The sequence below is a fragment of the Equus przewalskii genome, chromosome 18, assembly GCF_037783145.1.
Source record: "Equus przewalskii isolate Varuska chromosome 18, EquPr2, whole genome shotgun sequence".
Classification (NCBI taxonomy): Eukaryota; Metazoa; Chordata; class Mammalia; order Perissodactyla; family Equidae; genus Equus; species Equus przewalskii.
The window spans coordinates 20,615,522-20,642,932 of record NC_091848.1 but is presented as its reverse complement, the minus strand read 5'-3'; the positions used below and the strand labels follow the sequence as shown (position 1 = coordinate 20,642,932).

The 27,411-nt window shown below is 36.2% G+C and overlaps 1 protein-coding gene across 20 annotated transcripts in view; it reads left to right on the top strand.

Annotated features, from left to right (window-relative positions):
- Nucleotides 1–27,411, top strand: part of PEX5L (peroxisomal biogenesis factor 5 like) — a 212,967-nt gene that overhangs the window by 115,868 nt on the left and 69,688 nt on the right. For 6 of the 20 annotated variants that reach the window (XM_070583191.1, XM_070583190.1, XM_070583195.1 and 3 more), the window contains 2 exons: nucleotides 9,890–9,994; nucleotides 19,823–19,934. In XM_070583191.1, the coding sequence (XP_070439292.1) occupies nucleotides 9,890–9,994; nucleotides 19,823–19,934 (217 nt within the window). Of the gene's footprint in view, nucleotides 1–7,540; nucleotides 7,607–9,889; nucleotides 9,995–11,983; nucleotides 12,045–19,822; nucleotides 19,935–27,411 lie in introns of those variants that run through there. The other 14 variants (XM_070583197.1, XM_070583196.1, XM_070583189.1 and 11 more) reach the window with 4 other exon arrangements.

Genomic DNA, 27,411 nt, shown 5'->3' with positions numbered 1-27,411 from the left:
TTCATTACACTGTTTTCTATAGTGGTCAAAAACTGGAAACAATCCAAATGTCCATCAACAGTTGAATGGATAAATTGTGGTATATTCAGATGATTGAGTGCTATCTGTAGTGAGAATGTAGTAACTATCACTTCTTATTCCATGTATGAATCTCACGAACATAATATTACATCTTTGGCCACATACCTCATAAGGACAGTTAGGCCACAGAGTCCATGAGCTCAGCAGTAACAGTTCATAATCAATTAATATTCATTGACTACCTACCATGTGCCAGACATTATGGAAGTACTTTCATGGATGCTGTTATTTAATTCTCACAAATTTATGAAATAGATAGTATTTCTATCCTATTTTCAGAAGGTAAAATGAAGTCTTAGATAGGATAATTTATAAAAGGCAGAGCTGAGATTGAAACTCCTGTCTTCTGACTCCAGTCCTGGTGTTGGTGCCAGCATGCCACATGGCCATTCTCTTTTTCTTCCACTGACCATGGAGGCTGAACTGGATCCATTAGCTGGCAGTCCCCTTGACCACACCTGGCCACACACTGACTGAGGCTCACAGCTCCAAGATCTCTCGGTACTTTCCCTAACTGCTCTCCACAAGCTGAGAGAGACTATTCATCCGCTTTCAAGGAACTAGGAAGCATTAGGGAGGAGCCAACCCCCACATTGCAGATGACCCCCAGAGGACTATCAAGATACTCAGAGATGCCAGAGTCTGATCTGAAATTAGAGTAGGAATTCCCAAAGGCTCAGCTTCTCTCTTCGAGCTATTTCAGGGAAGTGAGGTAGATGGAGTACCTTAGCTGAGAGCTTCTCGGCTAGTAGCTTGTGAATTAAGGAAACTTACCTTTTGTAAGTTATATCAACAAAACTGAGCATTTGGGAACAAGTTGGTAAAAACACTTGCACCTGCCAGAAGATGAGGAAAGCCACTAAGAAGGCTACTGAATAGTCAGGCTCCAAGGCCACAACTCTTGTTCATAAATTAGTAATAGAATTTGCCTAAAACATTCATAAAGGGGATGAATTCCAGCTCACTAGTTATCAGTCCTCTTCTAGAAAGAAAATGGATACAATGTAATTCTACCTTATGACGTCTGGATAAATTTGCTATCTCAAATTCAATAATTTGGTAAGAATATATTTACCATATGGTCTTTCTATCTATTTTTGCTCTAAGATAATGACTGTCAACATTTATAAACCTCCAATTTGATAGAGGAAGGAAAATTCTTTCTCATAACTTGTTTTTTGATTTGGTATACATATTTTCCTTACTAGTGGCAAGAAATTGGGGGATGCATATAATCACTGATAAGTAAAAGAGTTTCACAGGTAATCATATCAATCCAAGGGAAATGTTTCATGGTCCTGACTACATATTTACCCAGCGGGATTCTTATTCATTACATTTACTTTGGAAAATTTTTCAATCATAGAAAATGTGGAAAAGACAGGAATGATGAAGAAAACAAATTTTTGTACATGATTCCTCCCAAGTTTCTTTACCACCAGACTTCAACATTCTAAGATCTTATATACCACACCAGCTTGGCCACTGGCATACACTTAGAAACCAGACCTCAAGACCTCTTCTCCTAATTCCTCCCAGAAAGATGCCGTATCTCACCTCCCCCTACACCCTAAAGACCATTGATTCAGTATAGTCTAAACAACTACTTATGCTGTGATGTATGATTCTCATAACTTTACTTTCTCTTGAGTGTTGGAACATCCATCCATTTGTGCAAGTAAGATACAAGCAGTCTGGAGTGCTTGTATTTAGGGGGATATTTTTCAAAAAAAAAAATTAATGTTTGGGATTTTGTGTTTCTATATCATTTTCCTCTTTCTTAAAACAATTCCTGTTTTGCAAATCATCTGAGATATTTCACAAGAACTTGAAAATAACAAGAGTAACCCATTAATTACGGTTACCTTTTTTTGGATACGAACTTCACACAATCATGAAAGGCCTCTCAAATATAAATAGGTTTATAGAAGTGTAAATACAAATGACAAATTTGAGATTTATCACAAAAAGAAGAAAACTTATCCCATTCTACATTTACTTCTTAATTATCAAATATGTATTATTTATGGCATCATCAATACAAGGCCAAACAAGGATAGAAGAAAATAATTTTTTAAGCGAGACTACCCTAGGTAGCAAAAATTGCTTTCAGGTGCATCATAGAGAAACTCACTATTAAGATAAAATAGGTTCCAAGTAATTTAGAGCTACATTAATCAGAGTAAACCTGATAGTAAAGCTTCACTAATTCAGAATTGATTATAGACCAGTGAGAACTGAGTGTTGTCACTTTGACCACTTGTCAGGAAAGCTTGCTATGCAGACAGGGTAAATAAGCGTGGGGGACACCATAAGAGTGAGATGGGGAAATGTTTAACCTTCTCAAAAGAACAAGCAAATGGTAAATTGTGAACAAATGGATCATGTTGATTCAAAATAAGTCTTACCTGTCCTTCAGAGCAAATTTTAAGTATCTTTACTTGGCAACAATTTATTAATTTTAATGAATTCTTATTTAGATGTTTGAAGTTATTTCATTTCTTTAAATGTCTAATTAAGACTTTTTATCTCATTCAGAATCACCTTCTATCAAAGCTGGCCATACTATGTGATTTCAATATCTTAAATAATTTGAAAAAGCTATCTAATACTTGTATTTATTGAGCAAACTTGAATGTCTATTACTATACCAAATGATGCAAAATGATGCAAAAGAAATGAGCACAATCTTGGTTCACACAAGGAAGTTTCATTGATGAGACACAAAGAATATTTCATAAAATAATTATAACAAGGACCCTGGGAAGAGCTTAATCCACATGCACAACTCGGGAATTGTGGGTACTGAGAAGTTCTGTGCCTCAAGTGACCCACTGTGTAACTGGAAAAAATGGTGAGGAGTGCTTTGGAACCAACTAAGGGCTGATTTTTTTAATAGAAGAAGAGACACAGGTTGACTCAACTTTCTCAGAAGTGTTCCCGGCTGGTCAAGAACACACCCAGAATGAAGTGCGTGGACTTGTTGCCTGGTGGAGAGATTACATTTTAAAGTCACATCAGTTTTACATATCAATGTTTTCTGCCTCAGGCCTAAACGTTCCAGGTTTTCTGAGCGTGTTTTAAGAACTGCAAGATGAGGCCAGCCCAGTGGCGTCATGGTTGAGTTCACACGTTCCACTTCAGTGCCAAGGGTTCACAGGTTCAGATCCCAGGTGCAGCCCTAGCACTGCTCCTCAAGCCATGCTGTGGCGGCATCCTACATGAAATAGAAGAAGATTGGCACAGATGTTAGCTCAGCAACAATCTTCCTCAAGCAAAAGGAGGAAGATTGGCAACAAATGTTAGCTCAGGGCTGGTCTTCCTCACCAAAAAAAAAAAAAAAGGACTACAAGATGAAAGCTACTGATTGGGCACCCAAAAAGATTTGTGATTACTGTTGGGAGAGACTCCCTGAATCCTACCAAAAATAGTGAGAACAGCAGGAGTCACAAAAGGCCTGTTAGGGCAGGAACAGCCAAAATGGAGGAGCTGCGGGGAGATGGAAGCAGCCGCTGCCAAAATAGACCACCCAGAGGTGACAGAGAGAGCAGCTCCAGGGACACCATACTCTTAAAATCAGAACCCCCAAAATGGCTATTATATTAATATGTGGGTAATAATAAATCCAGTCTGGAATTTGTTTGTCTTTATACCAATGCAGTCATAAAACACAATTTTTAACATTTTTTTATGGAGGAAGGGGCCTATGGATGCAAAAATACTAGGCCCATGTGGCCCAGTGGTATAGTGCTTAAGTTCACACACTCTCTTTCAGTGGCCCTGGGTTCACGAGTTTGGATCTTACACACTGCTCCTCCACCCGTGCTGTGGTGGCATTCCACATATGAAGTAGAGGAAGATGGGCACGGATGTTAGCTCAGGGACAATCTTCATCACAAAAAAAAAAGAAATGCTAGGCCCATGAAAGTCACAATGTCCCCCTGCACCAATCATTCACACCAAGGAAAGGAAAGTGAGTGTGCGTGTGTTGGGCTTGGAATCCCAGTGACTTTCGTGGGTGGAGGTTCAGAGTTAAAGACCATAGAGATTGTTATCCATGACTTTCTCCCACTACCACATACACAGTCTGGAAGGGCACAACAAGAAGTGCGATTAACACATAACACAAACTGAGGGCATGAGAGTTGTATAGTAGAATGCAATTAGAGCCACTCCTCACTCATCCCAGAAGACTTCCTAGCACAGGGCATGGTTTGGGGAAGAGTGCAACTCTCAACTGGAAAAAGCAATGCTGAAGGGGAAAAGAAAAAAAGTAAGGAAGAAATAGATGGAGGATCAATTGAAAGTCATCCTTTTAAATGCCCTGTGTCATTATTTTAAATAGAGAGGCATCAATTTCTTTACTGCAACTTGACTACCCTTATTAAGGAATCAGAAATCACATTATTTCCAGCTACAAATGGGTCGCTGAATCAATGGTGAATGCATTATGATCTGTGAATTCCACATATGAATCACTAGTTAAGAGAAGAGGAAATTCTGTCCATGGTTCACAATTGTTTACATCTAGATCCGTCTCTTCAGGATGTTTAGAAACAAGGATGGACCAGTATGCCCAGACTTAGTTCTATTTTTACCACTTTTTAAATTTAGAAAACATTCTGTCGAGGGAGAAATGGGTTAAATGTAACCGTGATAGAACCAGCATGGTCTGAACCCTACTCTGTGTTGGAAGAACTCTACAGGAGCACACTTACCTGGGAAAGCTCACAATATGGTAGGCAGAGATAGCTGGCGTTCAGGGGACACTGGGAAACACTGCTCTCACATTCTCCCGTGTTGAAAGGGAAGTTTGAAGAGAGCATGACACTTGCCATGACATTTACCTTCCCGAGTAAAGGAAGGTTATCCTGGCTCTGCACGTGAGAATCAAGAACAACCAGCAGAAATTAGCCTTTTTGTAGTCATTTCCTGCAGGTCTGTTTAAGTCCAGGGTCCAGAATTTATGAGATATATAATTTTTTAGCATATGCAAAACTGAATGTCATTTCATTTCAAATGATGTCGCTAAAATGATATAGATGGCACGTATTTACTTGCATGTGTGTATATATGAAGAAATATATTCAATACATCCACACTTCTAAGCTTGATGGTAGTTTGTTTATCCTTGGAACATTCATTCTAAAAAACTGTTTAATCTCTAATATTGTAAATATGAAATTTTGGGAAAAAATGTATGAAATATCAGGATTGCTGTTTTTATTTTCTTATTTCTGTTTTTTCTCAATCTTTGGCAACAGCATATGTTAATGTTTATAATCAGAACAAAAGGAAGACTATTTTTTAATTTCATATATCAGATAATTTAGGGTTAGCAGAGATGTCTACTACTGTAGTCTTTTACTCTTTCTCTTATTTAATGTATCTCCATTTCTTCTGTTGAGTATCTCTGATAAAGAGACTGGATTATTGTTGATAGATTAAGAATAATAAGAATCATGTTAAGTTACAAACTTCATAGCAGCAGTAATAGAATCTGCAACTAGAAAATTGCTCACAAATGGACGGTGTAACTGTGGAATTGCATACTTTAAGTATTTCATCTGCTCAAAATAGATCTCAGGAAAACCCTAGTAAAAATGGCATTTAATAGCATTGAGTTAGCGTTTAATAAGAATTAGAGAGATGCTAAAACTTATAAACCTAATAAGATCTGCAGAATAAAAAGAAATGTGTGTACATGGGATGCTTAGGTTAGTTTTCCATGAAGATAGGAGAAACAAAATCATTTTGTTAGAAATGCACTCATGAGTGAAGTTATGGGTGGCTGGTTTTTACTGACCATTGCAGACTGAAGAAAATATTTCTCAGAAATGTTTTCTTAGATCCGGACTGTGCGATTATACCGAGAAGTGGTTGCTGCCCCAAACTTGAATGATCTCATAAACAAGCTACATTTATGGTGAAGGCAGTCAGTGAGGGCAGTGTGGGAGAGCGCTCCGGCCTCAGGAAGCTGAAGGAAGAGAGAAGGGTGTGGTAGAGAAGGAAGCACGCAGGCTGGAACCTGGGTCTGGGTTCCAGTCCCAGCTCAGCCACACACCAGCTTTGAGGCCTTGGCCAAATTGCACTGTCACTGAGCCTGAATGCCACGAATTATCTAGCAAAGATAATAAAATCTACCCCACAGAGCTCTCATGAGATCAAATAAATAAAAATATGTAAGACATCTAACAGAGTGCCCAGCACACAATAGCTCCTCCAAAGATTAGTTCCTTTCCTGTGAGACAAGCCTAGAACTGACACATCTCCACATGTCCTGGTGACCTCTGGTGGCATCGTAGCCTGGTATCCAGCCTGAGAAGATCCTGTGACTTCCAATACTTTTTACTCTGTTTCTTATCTTCTATATTTAAAAAAGGAGAAGAAGTGGGCCAAAATTTTTTCTTAATAAATGTTAGTCACTTGCTGTTCATTCATTTATGTGTATCATTCATTTATGCCTGGGTTTATAATAGAAGCTAATTAACAGATTATTCTCAAGAATTATTATTTGTTAGAAAAGCTGCCATTTTATATATTTCATTGGTGAGAAAACAAAATGATAAAAGAAACAAAAAGAAATAGAATTTTCTGTAACAAATCACCAAGAAAAAGAGAAGTTTCCCCTTAAGCTGATATTGTTTTCCACACAATCAAAAATATTTCAAAAAATTCATGAAGGAAGGGGGAACAGGTGATTTTCAAGTATTATTTGAAAAGAAATTTGCTGAACTAATTGCTGAAGAGTGTCACAACGTGGTAATCAACTTGTAACTTTTCGCTGTTCTTTATTAACAGAAAATGTTATTGCTAAGTATGATGGAGAAGCATCACGTCTTACTGTAATCTAAATCCACTTATATGCTTGAGTGTATATTCAGTGTATATTTCATTTTTCCTGTCTTCATGTCATTTCAAATAATAGGTTAATATTGACCCTTTGGTGTAGTTATATTTAGAAAATTGAACTTGAAGTCCAGATAATTATGCATACAGATTTCTTAGAACATTTTAAGCCACTGACTTCAAAAAAGCAAAAATACACCTGCATGGTTGTATTACTGTCAGCCCTGCAGAGCTGCTGATAAGCACAGTTGTATAGTTTCATGAATTGCCAAATCAATTATCAGCCAGGTTCTGAATTCGAGAAGCATAACCCCACAAGATAAATGGACAAATCAGAAGTAACACAGCTTGATTTTAAGATACCAGGTGGAGGTGGCAATATGATCTGAGGGAAATCTTGCTTTGATATCTGAGTGTATTCGCTTGATTTGGTAGTGGTTGTAGACACGGTCTCTGGAACCTCGGAGATGTCATTGTGGCAGAATTTCCTGTTGTTCTCAGACTGTACCTTACTTGCAAAACAGTGAGGCTCATGGGGTAATAACTCAAAAGGCTATAAAGACAAAAAGTTGCTAGCAAGCACTAACATGGGTGTCATGACTCTTTTCAGGTAGTAGGTGTAACCTTGAAGAAAAAGTGGCACTGTCTTCAAAAAAGTGACCTGACCCTGGCTTTGGTGGGTTTTTCTGCAAGAAATAAAAAGCACCGCATGTGTTTATTATACATCCTTTCTAGCTGACCACTGCTTTGTTCTAGAGTTCAGCATGAAAGGACTAATTTTTGTTTTGTTTTGTTTTTGTTTTAGTGAAATGGCATGTCCGTTGCTAATTCTAGCTACTATAGTTGCACATGTGAAAAATATCTATATGTAGTTTATGGATTGGTAGCATTTCAAATAAATGGTATATTGAAATATCGACCTGAAATTTTTTGAGATGCTTATCAATTGACATTTTTTTTCTTAGCCCAAGAAAAGAGTCTGAATTATTATTATTTTTTAAAATTATACCTTGTAACATTAGATTTGTTCTTTTAAATATAGTAGGAATTTAAATATAAGCATGCCACTTTGTTTATTGCTATATTATTAGAACTTCTTGGAGCATGGAAAGAATTCTTCACAATGATTTTGCTCTTTTGAAAAAAATAAGCTGCAAAACTATTTGTTAAACTATATTTAGTCTGTAAATGAGTGTAGCTTATAAAGGTATACTAAGCTATAGTGTATAATGTTTCATCCAAATAATTTTTATATTTTGAAAAAATGTTAAATAGTTTAATAGAGCCATAATAAATCTTTTCCCAGAATTTAGAATTGTATGCACCTCTATTTTAGAAAATTGAAATCGTTTCTTTAAAGAAAAAACCTGGGATCATTATGCAGCCTAATTTGTTATGCAGTGAATCATTGTTGCCCTTTATTCTTCCTGAAGTCAGTTATTCTAAGGATTGTGGCCATATTAACTTTTCAGAACACATACAAAAATTGCTACTGTTATACTTACTGAATAAAATCTCTGGTAGTTGATTTTCCACCCTGGAAATAACACATTATCATTCAGTAATGCTAGTTCTTAAGTCAAAACAAACTTTCAGCAATGTAAAGAGATTCACACATTTTAACAGGTAGTGACTATACAGAAAGCTTTTCTTTGTTTTCCTAAAGAAAAGCTGCCACTCGTTACATTTTAGAAAGACAATGCCTGAGAAAATGGACAATGTTTTGCTTCCTAGAGTAAACCTATCTTCTGAATACTTAAAGCCCTGTGCAAGCCCAAGCTAATAAGGTAATTCTATCCTTTTTCGTTGCATAGAAACCATCAAGATTTATTAACCTCTGTAGTTAATATTGACCCTAGCTCTTAATTCCCTTTCAGACATCAGATCCCCATATGTCCATTTTTGTTTCTTTGCCTATGATATCTCTGTATGCTACATTTGTATTTTAAGTAGATTTACAACACAGATATCCATGTGTGCTTTTAGTATACAAGTGTTTTCTTCAGGGAGGCCAGAGACCTAAGAAAATGGAAGATTTTTGTTTTTAAAGTGTTTAGATTATTTAATTTTTACATAGTATGAGATGTTTCTAATTGGGTTGGGAAGGTGATATTTTGTTTTGCTTTTTCCATTTATGCCGTATCTACTCTCAAAAACTAAGTAGTCTGGTAAACTAAAAAGACAGAAAGCCAGCCCACCTCTTTACAGTCCATAAGCTGCTTGTATGAGACAAAAAGTGTAGCTGTGTATATGTATATGTATCAGTGCCTCAATTATTAACCATCCTTTATTCACATCTGGATTTATGGGGTTCTGCAATTAAAAGACATTTCTAAAATTCTTTGGTCTCAAAAGCATTGAGAGTGGCAAATTTTTTTCATACTACCACCACAAATTAAACAAGCTGGGTGAATTCTTGCGATGTTAGGCCTTTGAAGGCTTTTTAGAGGTTTTATGACACTTATACTCATTTTATGCCCAATCCACTAAAAAATGACAGGCTCCGGAGATCACCCAGCAAAAGCCCTCTGTGGGAGTCAGACTCTGTTCCTAATGCCCACCCCAGACTCCTCACTGTGATTCAAAACATTTAGGGATTATATAGAAATAATTATAAATGAACATAACAGGCAATCCATAGTGTTTTTAAATTGATACTATAAAAATTATGTTCATGTCATGTAAATTGCCTTAAAATACATTATACATATAAAATACTATGTTAAAATTAAATATAATGTCAGCTGTAAAGGTGAAAAAGTAGCTAACTAAAAGTTCACAAATAATCTTTTTTCAGATTTTGTGTGTTTTCTCCTCAGCCAAAAGCCTCAAGATTCACTTGCAGCAGCCTACCTCTTCATATATGTTGGATTGCTCTTTAAACATTAGAATATCTTGTAATAAATAATAAGTTAAAGATTTCTCCTGACACAAGTCATTGTTGATTTCACTGTTATAGGGCAAAGGCTCTAGGGCGGCAGATAAGGCTGTTGCCATGGTGATGAAGGAGATACCGAGGGAGGAGTCTGCTGAAGAAAAGCCCCTCCTAACTATGACATCACAGGTGGGCAGACCCATAGGGTTCCTGTAGGAAGCTGACATATGTTAATATATCAGACACTGATTTTTAACTAGCAAAAAAGACATTAACTTGAATCAATTTTTTAAAAAGCACAGTTTCAATGAAACAATTATACAGTATAAAATGAAAAACAAAATTGCTAAAAAAGGAAAATGGCATCATTTAGTGATTTATTCACGGATATTCATTTCCATTACTCAACTTTAGTTAAAAAAAAAGAAAATGTACATGCAAGTAAAACATGTTGCTTCTTTATAAAGGAGTCTTGCTAACAACTTTGGGAAAGAAATAACAATTAAGCTAATGATACATTTGAACAACAACGACCAAAAAAAAAAAAATCAAATTCCTATGAATAAATACAAGTTATATTGTATACATATGTCAGTTTACCAGTAGAATATCTAAATTTTCTTAAATGTTAAATATATTTATGTTGTGACTATGCATACTACATATATGTCTATACATATTTATGTGGATAAGTAATTTACAGGAATGAGCCAGAAGTCCCTGAGTCCCCATGCAGAAAATGGCATTTGTGACCCCTCTTCTACTTAGTGACCTTGACAGTAAAAATACCATCTCTATTATAAGCACATGAGGGCCATTTTCAGCATTTATTATAACAAGTATAGAAAAAGGTTTGCATTTGTATGCAAAGACACGCTGAGACTGTATCCTGTATGTCCTCAGGGACTTTTGAAACACCCTGTAAAATCCACATAAATATGTATAATATACTCATCACTACTCTGTGGAGCTATCAGTTTTAAATTCTTAAATGAAAAATATTTTTACTTGCATTTATCTTATAATTTAGATTAGATTGTTATCTTAAACATTTCTTTTTTTCTGTAATGCAATAGTAAATGCAGCGATTCAGTTCCAATTATATGAACATGTCTAGAATTAGAAAAATGTCCATTTACAGTCCTCATGAAAGGCATTTATATCAAAAGCTAAATTATGGCAACTTATTTTTAGAATATCATCAGAGCGCATCCCCAGCTGTTGCCAACATGTGTGGCTTTATTTTATTCTAAACACTATGTTGTAAGTGATGAAAATTATAACATATAACATCAAAACTGAATAATAAAAAAAGTTATTAAAGATTCCCAGGACTTTGGGATAAATTTTATATCGTGAGTTTTTTGTCTGTAAAGAAGACATGCTTCTTCCCAATGACACATAGTAGTAGTTGGAAAGAAATTTGCTCGATATTTACCAAGTCTCCATTCTTAATTTATTTACATAGTAAAACGTATACGGTTTTACATTGATCTCCTGCCCTTTACAGAATCCGTGTCCAAAATATTCAGTCCACAGTTCCTCAGGGGAAGGCTATGGAAGATGAGAACTACTTGGAGTTCTCAGCTAATGACAGAGCTGTATACATCGGTAGATAAGACTTACCCAAATTTGCAATTGGCATAGTTGTGCTATAACATGTTTTAGGACATCACAATTTAGGACAGGCTCCAGTCCCCAGAATTCTTTTTTTCCAAAACCATGCATTGCTATGTGCTTTCCAGTAATCCTTTCCAAATGTCCGAAATTACCATTATAACCTAAGCTTGAATTTAAAATTTAATGCAAAATAATATTTTTGATTTTTTAATTTAGAGAAGAAATTGTGATTATTACCATTTTCTCATATTCAGAACATTTGTGTGTACCAAGTTTCTTCTTTAATTCCTGTCTAATGTTGCATTAAGTGTTTTTGAGGTCTAGTTACAATTTTACTGCATGAAGATTATATAATGCTTTCTTTGATGCATCATATTCTTGTTGCATACCGGCTAGTTTATGAATCAGCAAACAGAGAGTTCTGATTCATAAAATGTAATGCACCTGCTGTGTTGATAATGTTATGGAGTTAATTCAGTGACAGCTGTGATACAGTTATTTCTCAGTCAAATGCAGTTTTGTTAGTTGATATACTTTTTCCACTATACACAAGTGGCTTCTTCCCTGCTATGCACCAGTGGCATGCACAAGCCAAAAAGCAGCAGAATGATCTGAAAAAGTGAGTACTTTTCATGGCAACCACAGCATCCAGTCCGTGTACCATACCACATTCTTACTCGTTATCCTGTGTGAATGTATTAGTGTCTTGAAACATGTCTGTCCTGGTGTCTCCTGTAAAGCCCCTTACGATAGTGCTACATACTGCTGAACACATTGACTCATCCTCACCACTGGTATGTCGATGCCAGCTGCTCATTCATAGATTCCAGATATGTCTCAAGCTAAGTGCTGCTCTGTCAATAATGTCTTTGGGACAATCATAATCGATAACATACAGAATAAGTCCTCGAACAACAAGTTCTTAACTTGTTTAGTAACTATTCATTCAACAGATTGTAAGAGTAAAATAGTTTATATTCAAGCGTTGTGTTTGTATTAGGTGATTATTATGATCACATTTAGAGAGATTGAGACAAATATACTCCAGTGAAGTCATTAATAGAACATTGAAGAAATTGAACAAAACAGAAGAGTTGGCCAGGTGACCTGAACTCAGAAATTGCTGGGCCCCTGAGAATTGCTCTTTTTGTTTAACTTAATTATTAATTCTGTATTAACAAAAAATACGTCAAGCACTTCAGAGAAGCTCAAATTCATGCTGGTCTAGACTAACACTTTAAGTCAAACTGTATGTCAACAAGAGTGCATTGATGAAAGGTTTGAAGAAAAAATTACGTGAATCATCAAATCTTTGAGGAAAAAAGTTTCTCTAGAGCTGTGCTGTCCAATAGAGTAGCCACTAGCCACATGTGGCTATTGAATGTTTTGTGTCTACCCCAGATTAAGATTTACTGTAAGTATAAAATACACATTGGATTTTGAAGATTTAGTCCAAAGAAAAATAATGTAAACTATTGCATTAATAATTTTTATATTGATTACATGTTGAAATGATATTTTAGATATTGGACTAAATAAAATATAATATTAAAATTATTTTTACCTGTTTCTTTTCACTTTTTTTAAAGTGGCTACTAGAAATTTTAACATTACCGGGTCTTCATTATATTTCTATTGAGCAGCCCTGCTCTAGATTGTAATGGTATAAATAAACCCAATTTGAGAATAGAAGGAAAAACTATGTACCAGAAGTTGACTATATCATAGGAAAAAAATGTATTGTTGTTTATGAGAATGAAATGACTTTAGTGAATATTTTTCTCTCATAAGGAACCTTCAGAACTTTTCATTTTAACCACCTCTCCTGGTACATGTTTTAGCAAGGTGTATCCCATTAATTTTTTGCTCTAGAGCACAGTATCTTAAAACTGTGTGTTCCAGACCTCTTCTTGTTAAGGGGTTTTTGTGGTTTTTTTTTTGCAAACAGCCTTTGTTTTTCTATCTCTCCCCACCCATTATACCTCGATATTGATTTAATCTTTGCATCTGATAAAGATAAAAAGAGTAATATTCTTGATTCGAAAAATTTTCTCAGGACTACTAAATATAGCCTTGTTTGGGTTTCTGTTACTAACTTGAAACAATTGCTTTAATTATGTTCTCCTGCCTGCCTTAGTGTTAGTACTGCCCAAGTTGTAAATGGTAATATCTGTTTGTTTCCCTGTAAATAGATTCATATTTTGTAAGTCTAACTATCCTGTCAGGAAAATATTGGTAGTCAGTTGATTGACTTTTAGATCAAGTTAAAGAGTTGAAAGTTGTCACATGGTTATCCTTTACAGGAAGAGCCACTGGGACCCATATATAAGAACTGGGCATGGGGCAGAACCATTAGTACTGTTAGTTCATAAGAAATTAACTCTATAGGGTGTCAGAGTTACCGTGACAAAATTCTCAAAGTCTGAATACTTAAGGGATGTGTGGTAATGATTTAGCTGTCTTGTCTTTTCAATAGATTGAGTCAGTTAACTCAGTTTTGATACGGCCACTATTCTGATGGGCATTGCACAAATTTCTAAGCTTGGCTAGGACCTATAAAGCCGTAAACAAATAGTTCAATTACAGAATTATGAATGAAAACCTACTTAACAAATGACACATATTTTGAATCAACAAATAATGTCACAAATAATAAAGAAATTTTCAAAATGCATCAAGATATATCTACTAAAAGCATGTTACAATCTTACATTTTTTCTATTATTTAGATTAGGTAAAAAGACATGGTATATTATTACAAACTGTTTAAGTCAACATTACAAATATGAGATATTTGTCAACTGTTTTTTAACTTAATAGCTTCAATGTTTTAACTTTTTAAATTATTCTCTAAGTACTAAAATGTTTAAAATAAAAACAATATTTTTAAACTAAAACAACAATTTAAGATCATCAATCTGAAGTATAAAATTATAGGATAATGGATTATTATCCTTCATAGACCTTGTTTTATCATCTGAAATGTATTTTGATTTGGAGTTAATTCTTAGTGATATAAATTATCACAAACTTTTAGGTCTATATTTTTTTAATGAAACACCTAAGCAATATATTGTTTAAGATAAACAAACAGATTTAAGTCACAAAACAAGCTATATAAACATACACTGGAGCTTAAGTAATGGCAGATTGTAAAAGCAAAATACTCTCCTCTCCTCTTGATTAAATACCCCCGTAGCTTAGATCATATAATAATTTAATTTTTTTAACATTGAGATTAGAGAAATCTAGGATGAACTAAGGCAAATGCATTTTTAGGCAAAATTTTAAAAGGGATAATAACTCATTAAAGCTGGATGATATTGTCTGCATTTTGTTCAACCCAAAACAATATTGATATAAAATAAGAACCAACTTGGTCCTGTGGTGGCTAATATTAACCACATCAACTGGCCCGTCTGACTAAGTCATAAGTAAATTGAAAGCCTTTGACTGAATATTTCATTCACTGCCCATGATTGTGAGGAAGGTGCAAAGTTTCAATCATCTTTTGAATTCTGAGTGACAAGAAGCCCCTGCATGCAACTCCTCACCTGCCTTCTTACTTCTACTGCTTCCTTTTGTTTCCATGTCCATTGACCATATAAGAAGTTTCCCTCAAAATCTCCACATTGGAATCTCTGATTTAAAATTCCCAAGTGAGGTAGTAGTGTTATGTCTTGAAGTGTCTCTGGCCTCCCATTTACATTGGTCCATGTCCTTCTTTCAAGGATGGGGTGGGGCAGGCCTATGCCTTTATTTCAATTTTTTGCATTTAGTTTTCACTCTTTGCATTCTTGACTTCTTAGTAGAAGCCTTGCATTTGGAAATGTCCCTTTAGGTACCTCTGGGTTTCCAAACATTTAAGTAATGTGAGACTAGAGGAAAATGGACTTCAATTTGTCCTTTAAAATCTGCCAGGAAATTGGTAAACATTTCTGAGGACCACTAGCCTCTCTGTGAGTTGATCAAACCCCGTATGAAATTGAGGATGCCCATGCAGTCATTCTTTTGTACAATTTACCATTCAGTTAGACTATATAAAATCAGTCAACAGTTGTTAAACTGCTAGTATGAGATACAAAAATTAATTGTATAAGGTCTCTACCCTCAAAAAGGCCATAGTCTGGTGGGAAGAAAACAGATAAAACTAAAGTTAGAAAACTGGGTAAAGCATGGGAACGTGGAGATGCCAGAAGAAGGCACCCACTGCCTGGTGCTGAAGAAGGTTCCCAGGCAATGTGCCTGAAAGAGAAATAAGAATCTGTCACCATTAGAAAGGGCTTTGAACTGATCCAAATACTGAAAAGAGGACAGAGGAGGATAAGAAATGAAAATTTAAAATGTAAACAAAGTGAGACAAAGGACTTAGCATCTAATAACGAAGTGGGTCATTTTCACTCAATTATGATAATCTGATTGGACCAAAATTGCAATCATTCCAACTCGGGTATTCAAAAAAAATTGGAAACCTTTTGACTCGCCTTTTATTATTTTTATGACATCAGTGTACTCTGAACCGAAGGATGAAATGAGGTAAGTTCGTAAAGTATTTTCAAACTGAAGGAAGTAATTCTAAGAGAAAGTCAATAAGCCATATCTACCAATGAACACAGAGAGAATAAATGGCATACGATTTGGAAGTAAAGCTTAGGGGAACTATCTGGGGGATTCAGTTCAGTTTTACAATTTTCTTTTATGACCTAAAAGATTTATTTATTCTCAGGTCACCATAGGAAAACCATAAACTTGTTTGAAAATAAGGAAGGGGTCATGTGAAAAGCTATATACTAAGCTATACAAATAAAAAGAAAATGGGGCTTAGTATGGCTAAAATAATGATTCCTGAATTCATCTGACTGAAGACAGGTCAAAATTGGATTGTTTGAGATAGGTATTATTATATCTCCAGTTTCTGCAAAGTCACTGTCCCATTTGGTAGATGTTTATTGAGCCCTTCTTATATAAAGACGTTCTTATATATAAGACATTATATAAATGTCTTATATAAAGACATTCTATTCCAAGTTGTGAAGGATATAAATATGAGTAAGACATAGCCTCTGACCTCAGAGCTTATAAGAAAACATTTCTTCATGATATCTTCTTTTGCATCTTCCATATCTTAATCAAAACCAAAAAAACTTTCAGTTCCCAAATTACCTTTCCATGCTATCTGAAATCTGGCCCTTTATCTTCTTCACCTCTGAGCCCTGCCGCTCTCTCCCACTCCAACCCCAGCATTTCGGAGCAGCTAAACTGTGCTCCAGCTTGAAAAACACTGACTCAGAAAGTAGTTTCTTGCTTCCTCTTTGATTTATATCCGCGAAAGAAAGCCACAGCAGCAGCTCAGTCATGGGAATCGGGCAGTCTTAATAATTCCATCAGTCAAGATGTGAACCGTGGTCAGAAACAAGACAGTAGGTCTGGAAGAGACACTGACCTTATGAGGTGGGGGTTTAGGAGAAGACTGGAGGGGCCACGTCTTAGCCCTGGGCTCCCTGGGGTCTCTCTGAGCAACCCCCTCTTTGGTATTCCTTTCTTCCTATGCTGAGAAAATTGGGAATATAGAGGTACTTTCTCCAGAAAATAGGTTTGAGGTTTGAAGGAGGAGACAAGCTTCAAAAGACTCCTTTGATAAATTAGATTTGCCTAAAAGGATAGGTCTCTCAATTGTGCCTTTTCCTTTGTTTTTCCATCTAGATGTTCATGTGGACAAAGGCCTCACTTTCTAGAGTTCTTTTATCAGATTTAGACTATAGTTTTTCAGGGTTTACAGCTAAAAGTATATACAGAAATTTAGGCGTATTCCACACATCTTGTCACAGAGCTGTGATTTGGAAGTAGATTATTTGTACTTTTTTCTACAAAGGAATTTAATTGTATCCAAAGTAAAGAAAAAGTACAAGGGAACTTTTGTGGGATATAATTCTTACTTATCTTTGTATAACAAATGCTATTTCTCAAAATCGTGACTAAGAGAATAAAACTTATTCTCAGTTATCTATTAATAAATTTAAGCTTCTTCAGAGAAATAATGGCTATTAAAGAGATAGTTATGACATCACACATACATATTTGTACTTTTAAAGTCACAGTTGTATTTGCTGTGTTTAATCTTTGCACCTTACACACTTTAGCCCACGGTCAATAAGACCTACAACCAGAGACCAAGTAATCAGAATGTACTGCTGAGTAAATGCAAACCTGTTGCAATACCTTCTATGAGTATAGTGTGGTGCCATATTTGATGGTGACCTTCATCCTCCATGAATGTTTATAGCACAGCAGAATTCAAGTCTCTCTTGAGGGCCATGAGAAAGCCACAACCTGGAGGTTGGGCATTGTTTCTAAGTCAGTACCACGCCACTATGGCAATATCACACTAAATGGGTTCGTTACTCTAAGCACATAATGGTTAAAAGGGCAAGTTCTACCAGGAAATATACATTAATGTGTGGCTCCTTTGGAAACTGTTGCATACACACCGTTTTTACATGAACTAACTATAAATGAAATACAGATCCTGGAAAACTAATCACATTTTCAGAAGAGCTCACAGAATCACTGATGGTTAGCCATTTCTTCCTTTTCTAGTATATTATATTCTATATCAGTGCTTTCAACTACATTTCTAGATAATAATATTGACTTTTATGCCAGAAAATATTATAAATCACTCCTAAACTCAAATAGACCATGGCATTTACAAAAATTCAAATCTACTTTATCCCAGAAACATAGAAGGCTCATAGTTCCTCTACATTCAAAAATATTTCAATATAAATAGGATGGATGATATCCAGGAATGTTCAAATTCAGAAAACAAAATGCAGTTTCATTTATGGGTTAAAGGAACATCCTAAAAAAAGGTTAAGACCAAAACAGACCTTGGATAATTTGATTCCTAGACAAATCTGTGTCTTTATACTTTGTAACATTAAAACTTAGAATAAGTGAAGAAATTTCTATCACTGGAACTTCAACACTAAAAGAAAAGGGGCATTCTCAACGTTTATCCCCCAATAATGTCCACAAATTAATATGTACAAAAATCAGATTGCCAACTCTATGTCAAAATCTTAAACACTAGTGAAGATCTGAGATTTATCCTTGTTCGGATAATAGTATGACTATGTAAAAGTACCAAATGTGCCTCTTGGGTTTCAGTCCCCAAATGATCACTGAGTGTTTCCATATTCCTCCTTCAGCAATAATAGAACTGCATTTTTTCCTTCCATTTCCACCATTATTTGGGTCTCTTGTCATCTTCCATAAGCCCTAAGTTATAACACCATTGACATTGTGCCAAAGAAACAATGGAGTGAAAGTGAGTAGAGTCATATAAAATATTTTGATTTGGTAATACTCCCAACACTTCATTTGTTATTTTGTGTCACTTAAAATACAGCCTTGCAAATAAGTATTTAAAAATCTAGAGATTTCTAGGCGCATCATTTTCTTATAAGAAGTAGAAAACTGGATAACTGTGCCCATTTTAAGAAAGGCCAATATAAAAACTCCTGAAAAACTAAGACAGTTAATTGAGGGATTAACCACTTGTGTATCATAAGTGTATTTTCTCCCTTAACCATAGAAACAGAACTTGAGGAAGTCTGGATTCAAAGAGGTGCAGAATAACTGGAAGGAAATAGCCGTCTGCCACTGATAATTAGAAACCTACTAAAAATCAAACTGAAAGATTTCTGAGATTAGAGAGCAAGCCAATGGGAAAATATCATTGAATTTATAAAAGTTTATTTTACATGCAGATTTTTCACACACATATTTACTGGATTACAGTTAATACAACAGTACCGTTAATATAGCAATATTTTCCACTCTCCCAAAATAATGTTTGTTATGCACTACAAAAGCATTCCAAGGAAATGTAAAGAAAGTTGTGTGTGACTTGGGCTTTTTAAGAGAGGGAGAAAAGGAGAGTGTTTATCTACACACACATAGATCGGCGTGTGTGCATTTACCACGTAACACTGGTTGACCATCCTAACCAGAACATCTGAAACCAGTGTTCCAGGTCTCAGTAGGAGCTTTTTGTCCATGTGAAAACCAGGCCTGCTCCTTAGGAGCTGTGATTCAATAGATGTCATTTTCTACACCTTGAAATTAGACAATAACTCTAAAACTGTTCTAGGAGGAGAAAAAAAGGCTTGAGCTTTAAAAATTGAAGTTGGCTGCATCAAAAATACATTGACAGTGCTAAAAGGCTCATTCCCCATCCCTTAGTATTTTTTTTCTTGCCCCATCCCATTATTTATTGATTTATTTATTTTTTGGTAGGCTTGCTATTCTCATTTTGTTGCAAGGCTGCATTTTAATTCATCTGATTCTGCAGTTTAACAAAGCCCTTTGACACCTGTGTTCATTTGTTCTCAGCTGGTGAATGAACAGCAAGAAAGCAGACCCCTTCTGAGTCCCTCCATCGATGACTTTCTTTGTGAAACCAAATCGGAGGCAATAGCGAGGCCAGTAACGTCCAACACAGCCGGTAATTCTTTCGCTTTTAACTGATCTCCAGGAAGAGTTAATTTTCGCTATAGTAAAAGGCACATTTTCTCTCCACAATGCATTTTAAGTAGAGAATAATGTTTGCAACCAAATGAAACTTTAGAGCATGTACTATTCAGCATAAACCAATAAATCACTTTTCATTATATAAGAAACTGCGATGTATATTACCCAACCAATTTTGCTAAACATCAGTGTACCACTATTAGCAATGAATCATTCTCCTATGCATATTTTCATATTTACATCTTCCCATCTTGTCACATCACATTAGGAAATTTTTAAAACAAAAGCTACTTGCTACTTCAGAGCAAGGTTTTTCAGGTTCTGACTGGAAATATTTTGTATGACAAAAGCCCTGTAAAATTAAAACGTAGGCATCCCCTTCAAGTGGATTGAAATGACAATTAAAACGTCTTAGAGACTTGGGATATTATAGAGCCGATTTCATTTTGCTGTCATGTAAATGTGTCATTTGCTACCTCTTACAACAATTTATTTGAACGTTCTTCTGGAATTAAACATACTCAAACGGTAAGCTATCATCTTTATAGGCCCGTATAGGCATGGGTAAGTATTCATCCAATGAGTGAATGCAGGATGCCACTGGTATGAATCACGCCTTCTCTTGTGCCCTCTGCACTTTCCAGTTCTCAGTGATGCTAAAACTCAGTCACTTAAGTAGGGCCCAGCCTGAGGGAGCGACACAAGACTGCACTCAAGCTACTTTTCACGTTCTGGATCAGAGGCAGCCTTTCTGCATTGATTCCATTCAGTCAGCATTCACATTCAAAAGCACGTTGTTTAAATAAGGATGTAAATATGATGTTTAGAATCAAAGAACAAAGGTTGTGTTGGATTGCGGGAGAGAATTTAACAGAGAAAGAAGAGGCTAATCACATACTGTCTTGTTCAAGTCCTTCCGTTTTGCCATCACGTCCTCAGCTTGCTGTGGCCTGACGTATTTTCATTATACTTTTAAGTGAATGAAGAAAATTACAGGTAAAGGAAATTGTGATTTTTTTTTAAATGCTAAAAAGTGAAACAAAAAGAGTAACACAGAATAGAGGCACTTTATGGAGGAGTGTAGTCTGCAGTCTCCAGGGTCAAACTTCATGATTTCAAACCCCATCTCTGCCACTTAGCTCTGTGTCCTTGGGCAAGTTGCTTAACTGTCTGTTTCCTCATCTCTCTAATAATAGTAAGAGCTGTATCTCATGGCTTACTTAGGAAGATGAAATGAAGCAATCTATGCAAGTGCCTAACACCATGTAAGCTCTTACAGATGTTACCATTAACGTTAGATATCAGCTGAAAAAACAGTATACCCAATGCTTTCCTTTTCCAATGCATTAACTTTCTTACATCACACCAAAGCAATCATTATCTAAATTCAACTATCTCTTGAAGTAATCAAGCAAATAAAATTTTACTTGGTACATTTTAGGCAGGAAATTAAACAAGTTCAGATGCTATCAAATCAGATTCATACTACTTATCTATGAAACTGGAGCTCACCCCTCCAAAACTAGAGCGCTACCTCCGGAAAAACACAGAGGAGTCTTGTGTCTCTAACTGCAGGAAAACCCGTGAGAATTGGATGCACTGAGAAGTTCCTGCTGTTCTAGGAAAAAGCTGCCAAGCATAGAACTCTCAGCTCTTGATTCTAGTGCCCTCTGCACTTTCCAGTTCTCACTGATGCTAAAACTACGTCACTCAGGAAGGGCCCACCAGAGAAAGCAACACAATATTTGACTCAAAAATTACTTTTCACCCAGACTTTTCTAACATGTAAAAGAGAGACCTGTGAAATATTGGAGGAAAAAAGCCTACAGAATGTGTAATTTCTTACAATCCCAATATCTACAGTATTGCCTCCTGTGTTAGTTTCGTAGGGCTGCCATGACAAAATACCACAAACGGAGTGGATTAGACAACAGAAATTTATTGTCTCACAATCTTGGAAGCTAGAAGTCCAAAATCAAGGTGTCGGCAGGGCCATCCTCCCTCTGAAAGTGCTCGGGGAGGATCTGTTCTGGGCCTCTCTTCTACTTTCTGGTAGTTCTTTGCCTTGTGGCAGCGTAACTCCGATCTTCACATGACATTCTCCCTGTGTCCATGTCACTCTGTGTCCAAATTTCCCCTTCTTACAAAGACACCAGGACACTTATAAGGACATATTGGGCCCCTACTCCAATCTGACTCGTCTTAACTAATTGCATCTCCAGCAACCCTATTTACAAATAAATTCACATTCTGAGGTACTGGGGGTTGAGACTTCAACATATGAATCTTGGGGGACACAATTCAACCCATAACACCCTCTACAGTAGGGGGTCAGGAAAACTGGTATTTTGAGACTGTGGATTTTTCTTTCTTCAGCCTCGGCCTTCAGTGCATCCACGTCACACAGATTTTTATTCTGAAGGAAGACTCTTGTTTGATATGATGTTTTCTAATCTTAAAAGTATATCTCAAGGCAGAAACACTATATTTTTTTAATCCCTGAAGAATATACTTTTTTTCAAATTATTACAAAACCCACAGTCTATATCTCAAGATAAAACATAATTCACATTATTATACATCTTTAAACAGGGAAAATTATAGCATACCTTGGAAAGAATTCTAATTTGGTCCAATAATTTTTAGCTAAAGCTTCTGGGCAAAACGTAAAGTTATCATTTTATGTTCAAATTGTTAATAAAAAATAGTAATTTTAAATGGAACATTGTCATTTTATAGAATAGTATGAAATTACATAGAGATATCAGAACAGTCTTTGAACATTAAGGCTCTGTTTCATCTTAGGCTTTATGTATATCTTTACACATAAGGAATGGATATTAAACAATCTCGATGCAAAATATGGCAGAAAACCTGCTTCAAGTTTGTACCAAGTCAATCAAGGAGAAATTTGAAGAATTTTCTATCCAGATGAGAGGGATTTATACTTGGCATTTTCTTCCAATGGAAAAATAAAGCCAGTGTGCCACCATCTTGACATTTACTTAAATGTTTAAGGAATATATTTCTTGTGTAAATTAACACAGAGTAAAAAACATAGGAAATTTATCTCTTCCAAAGTTCAGTCAAATGATGAGGTTTTTTCTCTACTAACCTAATAGAACATATTAATCTTCCGCTTCATGGAAGTTCTAAATTATATTTTTCTCTTAAGTATTTCAATTATCTTTTTTGCTTTCGACTTGTTTCTACATTGTGATTAACTTTTTGTCATCCAATGAACATAATTTCAAGCTGTCCAATAAGGGTGTTTTACACGTTTTTGCCATTAATATCCTAAATTACCTTTAATTCATCCATAATCTAGAGAAGTAGCTAATTCCTTGGCCCTCTCAAACTGTATCCCTCGGTGGTCGGTAGGCCAAGATTAAGTATCCTTGATTTTAAAATGGCAAATAAATATATATTATACACAGGTGCATATATCAAATGCTTTGAAAGTAACTAGATAATAAAATATTTTAAGATAGTGATTATATTGTAGGACAAGTAATTACCATAAAACTTGCAATAATAACTTGTTGGTCTGTAATCTCCAAAAAAAATCTAATATATGTCAAGTACAGGAAAAGCTCTTTTCTAAAGAGCAAGAAAAACAGGAGTCCTTAGTTTGCACTTATCAATCTACATAATCTAAAAGAACTTTATCCATAAACGAGCCATTAGGTTGACAGTTACTGTAGAAGAAATATTTTTCAAGGTTTAAAAAAATAATCTTGCTCCTTGATATAGGACCCATATACCTATATGAGACCCTTATATATAAGAGGAGAGCTACCCTTAACAAAGTTCACAATCCCATCACAGCTGCCTAATTAAATATCTCAACAGCAAGATTAGTGTACTATTTACAAAATACATTCTTGTGAAGCCCAAGTATCCATAAATCCAATGGCATGTCTCTGGAGAGAACTTAGAAATTTGGGAAGTAGCTTTAATTACATCTTCCAATAAAAAGGCAAAAGTTGGTTTCATTATTTAAGTCCAATTTATTTACTTGATGTCACTGGCAATATCCTTCCTAAAGGACTTTGCTTTATAGCCATCATATTAAAGAAATACCATATTTTCTGGAATGCCAGAGTAGCTTACAAAGCAGAACAGAGATGCCATCAGCTCTTTGTGGCACGTTCTGTGACTGCGCTAGTCAGGATTGTCCCATGATCTGTCCTCTCTAAGCACCCCATGTGGATTCCTTTACAGAAATTCACTAAAAATCTGAGGCTCATTATATGGTAGTGGTGTTAATAGCATTGTGTTTATCATCAAAGTATAAAATCAGTGCTTCAAAGTAGATGCTATTTTATTCTAATCGTTTTAAGCAACCTCACCTCCTAGGGCCCGGGTAATCTAGTATTTATAAACATCTTCAGTGCCCTGTGGGAGCTTTCCAGCTCAATAGGTTGTGATCTTCAATCAGGTGTTCTTGAGATAGATGGAAGCAAATACATGCCATATTACATCCTCCATCTTCAGGAAACTCCACCCAACAGAGTTGGGTTATCCAAATAAAAGAAGTTTCTGTGATTGTCAACTATTTAAGTTATGCCTCAGACTACTCAAACTGCCAAATAATTGGGAGCTAAACAAACAAACAAGAAAATAAAAGGCACATCAATAGAGTCAGCACATTGCCTCCAGGTTCAGATAGGAGAGGAGTGGTGAAGACACAAGCTTCGGAGTGATGGAGCCTGTGTTTGACTCCCGGGATGGACAACGACCTTCCAGCTGCATTACTTGCCTCTTGCTGCTGACTCAAATGACCAGAAATTCAGTGGCTTACAACAACACAGATTTATTATTCTATAATTCTGGAAGTCAACAGTCCTAAAATCAAAGCGTTGGCAGGGCTGCATTCTTTCTGGAGACTCTAAAGGACAGTTTGTTTCCTTACCTTTTCCAGCTTCTAGAGGGCACCTGGATTCCTTGGCTTGTGGCCCCTCCCTCATCTCCAAAGCCAGCAGCATAACATCTTCAAGTGTCTCTCTCTCTCACACACACAAACATGCCCGCATATACACTTGCACACACACATTTTCACATCTACTATAAGAGGTTGTTATCTTAATTTAAACACACAGATTCTGGAACCCAAACTTCCATGTGCCTAAGAGAATCTTTAAAACTGGGTTAAGAAAATCAGCAGAGCAGGTACCCCCTTCCATGCCAAAGTATGCTATTTTGAAGCCCATGTGGAACAGTGAGACCCTTTATTTTCAAGTCTTAACTAGAGTGCACACACACACACAAACACACACACGCTAAAATGCGATTTGTCTTCCTCCCGAAAGTAAAAGGCTGCACCCATCCTTCTATGCTTTTGAAATTGTGGTCCTCAAGGACTCTCTCCGCTTCAAAGCCTGCTGTTCAACCTCCAAACCACCCCTTCATCAACTGGGTAACAAATAAGGCCTTTTGTGTGTGCCAAGCATTTGTTTCACATTTGCTGGGAAAAGAACAAAGGAACAGAGGGCTAAGAACAAACACAGGAAATGCCGAGGACAGTTCGGAGGGGAGAGGAACGGTACTGAGCCAAGTTTGAATTCGCAATTCACTCTTTTAGTAATTCATTTATTCTGAATGGTGAGAAGCAGATATAGAATTAAATTAATACTCACCAGTTATTATTCTGTAACAAACATACTTCCTGTGTGCAAGTAGATGATTCCTATATAATTTGCTTCTAAAGGAAGTCTGGGAGCAAATGACTAATTCCTAATTGTTTGTACAATTAGTAAAAAGATATGTATGGCATTCCAGAGACTTTTTTCTGTTATAAGGAAATCACAGTGGGCCTAGGATCTCTGCCAATGTAACGTGGCCTGGAAATTTCTGTGTAAACGTTCAAAGGGTATGAAATGTGTGGCATCCTAGCATATCTTGGCTGCTTGCCGTGCTTAAATTTTAGACATAAAGGCAGGCAGCTTAGCTCTGAAAGCCACTTCTTTCTTCCACATTCAAGTACTTGCTAGCCACAAAACACTCCTATCTCAGGGCATCTTAGCGTTGGAAAGTGGCTCCCATCTCAGAAAGACTCGAATGGGATAAGCTGACGCTTTCAGGCCTTTTTATGATAAATTTACTTCATAGCATCTTCTGTAGAGCCAATATCTTTGTCTCATCCTCCATTTTATTCCCGGTGGGCTTTCCTCTTTCTTTCAGTGTATGGATCTGATTCTTGCCAAAAATAGAAAGGAGCAGGGAAAATAGGAGATAAAGGAAAAGGAAAGAAAAACATCACAAATTGGCCACCAAAGAATGGAAATAACGTTTATTGAGTACCTATTGTATGCCTGGCACTTTACACATTCAATTTACAAATAAGATCATGTAACCTTCATATCATACCTAAAAGACAGACTATTAATTCCCCATTTTTCAGATGAGGAAATTAAAACTCAGAGAGGTCGAGAAACTTACTCCAAGTCACACAGCTAAGCAGTGGTAGAACCGGGTCTTCCCACTTCACCATCAACATCCAACCACTGTGATTTGTAATTGAAATCAGAAAACAAGATTATTGAGAGTAAAGCTTGACACACTATCCTAAGGATCCCAGAGGGCTGGTTAGCTCATGAGGGCCATGCAGTACTACAGAAATCTTGGTTGTGAGCTCAGTTGAGCCCTAAGCCTGCGGTGAGTGCAAGGAGGAAGCAGATGGAAGAGTGTTGAGGCATCAGCAAAAATCCATTCCCTACCAAGAGGAAAAGCCAGGAGATCAGAGGAGGAGTGGGGCAGTGGTTGTTGTAGATGGTGCCAGGGAGGGTTAACACAAGGAGTTTCTCTGTCATTTTGGTGGCTTTTGTAAGTTGGCTGGGTGAAGAGATCCCAGGCCCGGCAGCCACCAGGCTGGTTCAGAAGCCAGCCTCTCAGGTGCCAGGGCTGGTGGAAAGGTGAGGCAGAGGGCCCCTCTCTAATCGAAATCTTCCATTTCTCACAATGGGCTAGTCAAACACCAGTTGCTTGCACCATAAGAGAGAGAAAAAGGAAGACTTACAAAGCTTGCCTTTTTAATTCTCATTCTCCTAGTTTGCATTTAAACAAATTATTATTTCTGCCCTCATTAGAGTATTTAATACAATGTAATCAACCTGCTAGGAAATAAAAGTGTAACCATTTTATGGTTTGCTATGTTGAAATTTAAATTTGCATATTAAGCAGCAGAGGTATTAACATATGGACCTAATCATCAACTGTGGATTATAATATACCTCTCTAGTGTGAAACCAAACAGGGAGCCATTTTCTGATTGAACAGCTTAATTAAATAAAAGATGATTAACAGCAATCTTTAATACTCTCTATACTTTAGTAGTTTAAAATTAGTACACAAAGATGTTTAGAAACTTCACCAAATCTTCCTCATAACTGTTTTGCAAATATGTTTCTGAATATGATAGATTGACTTCTCTGGAAAAGCTGCAATCTAAA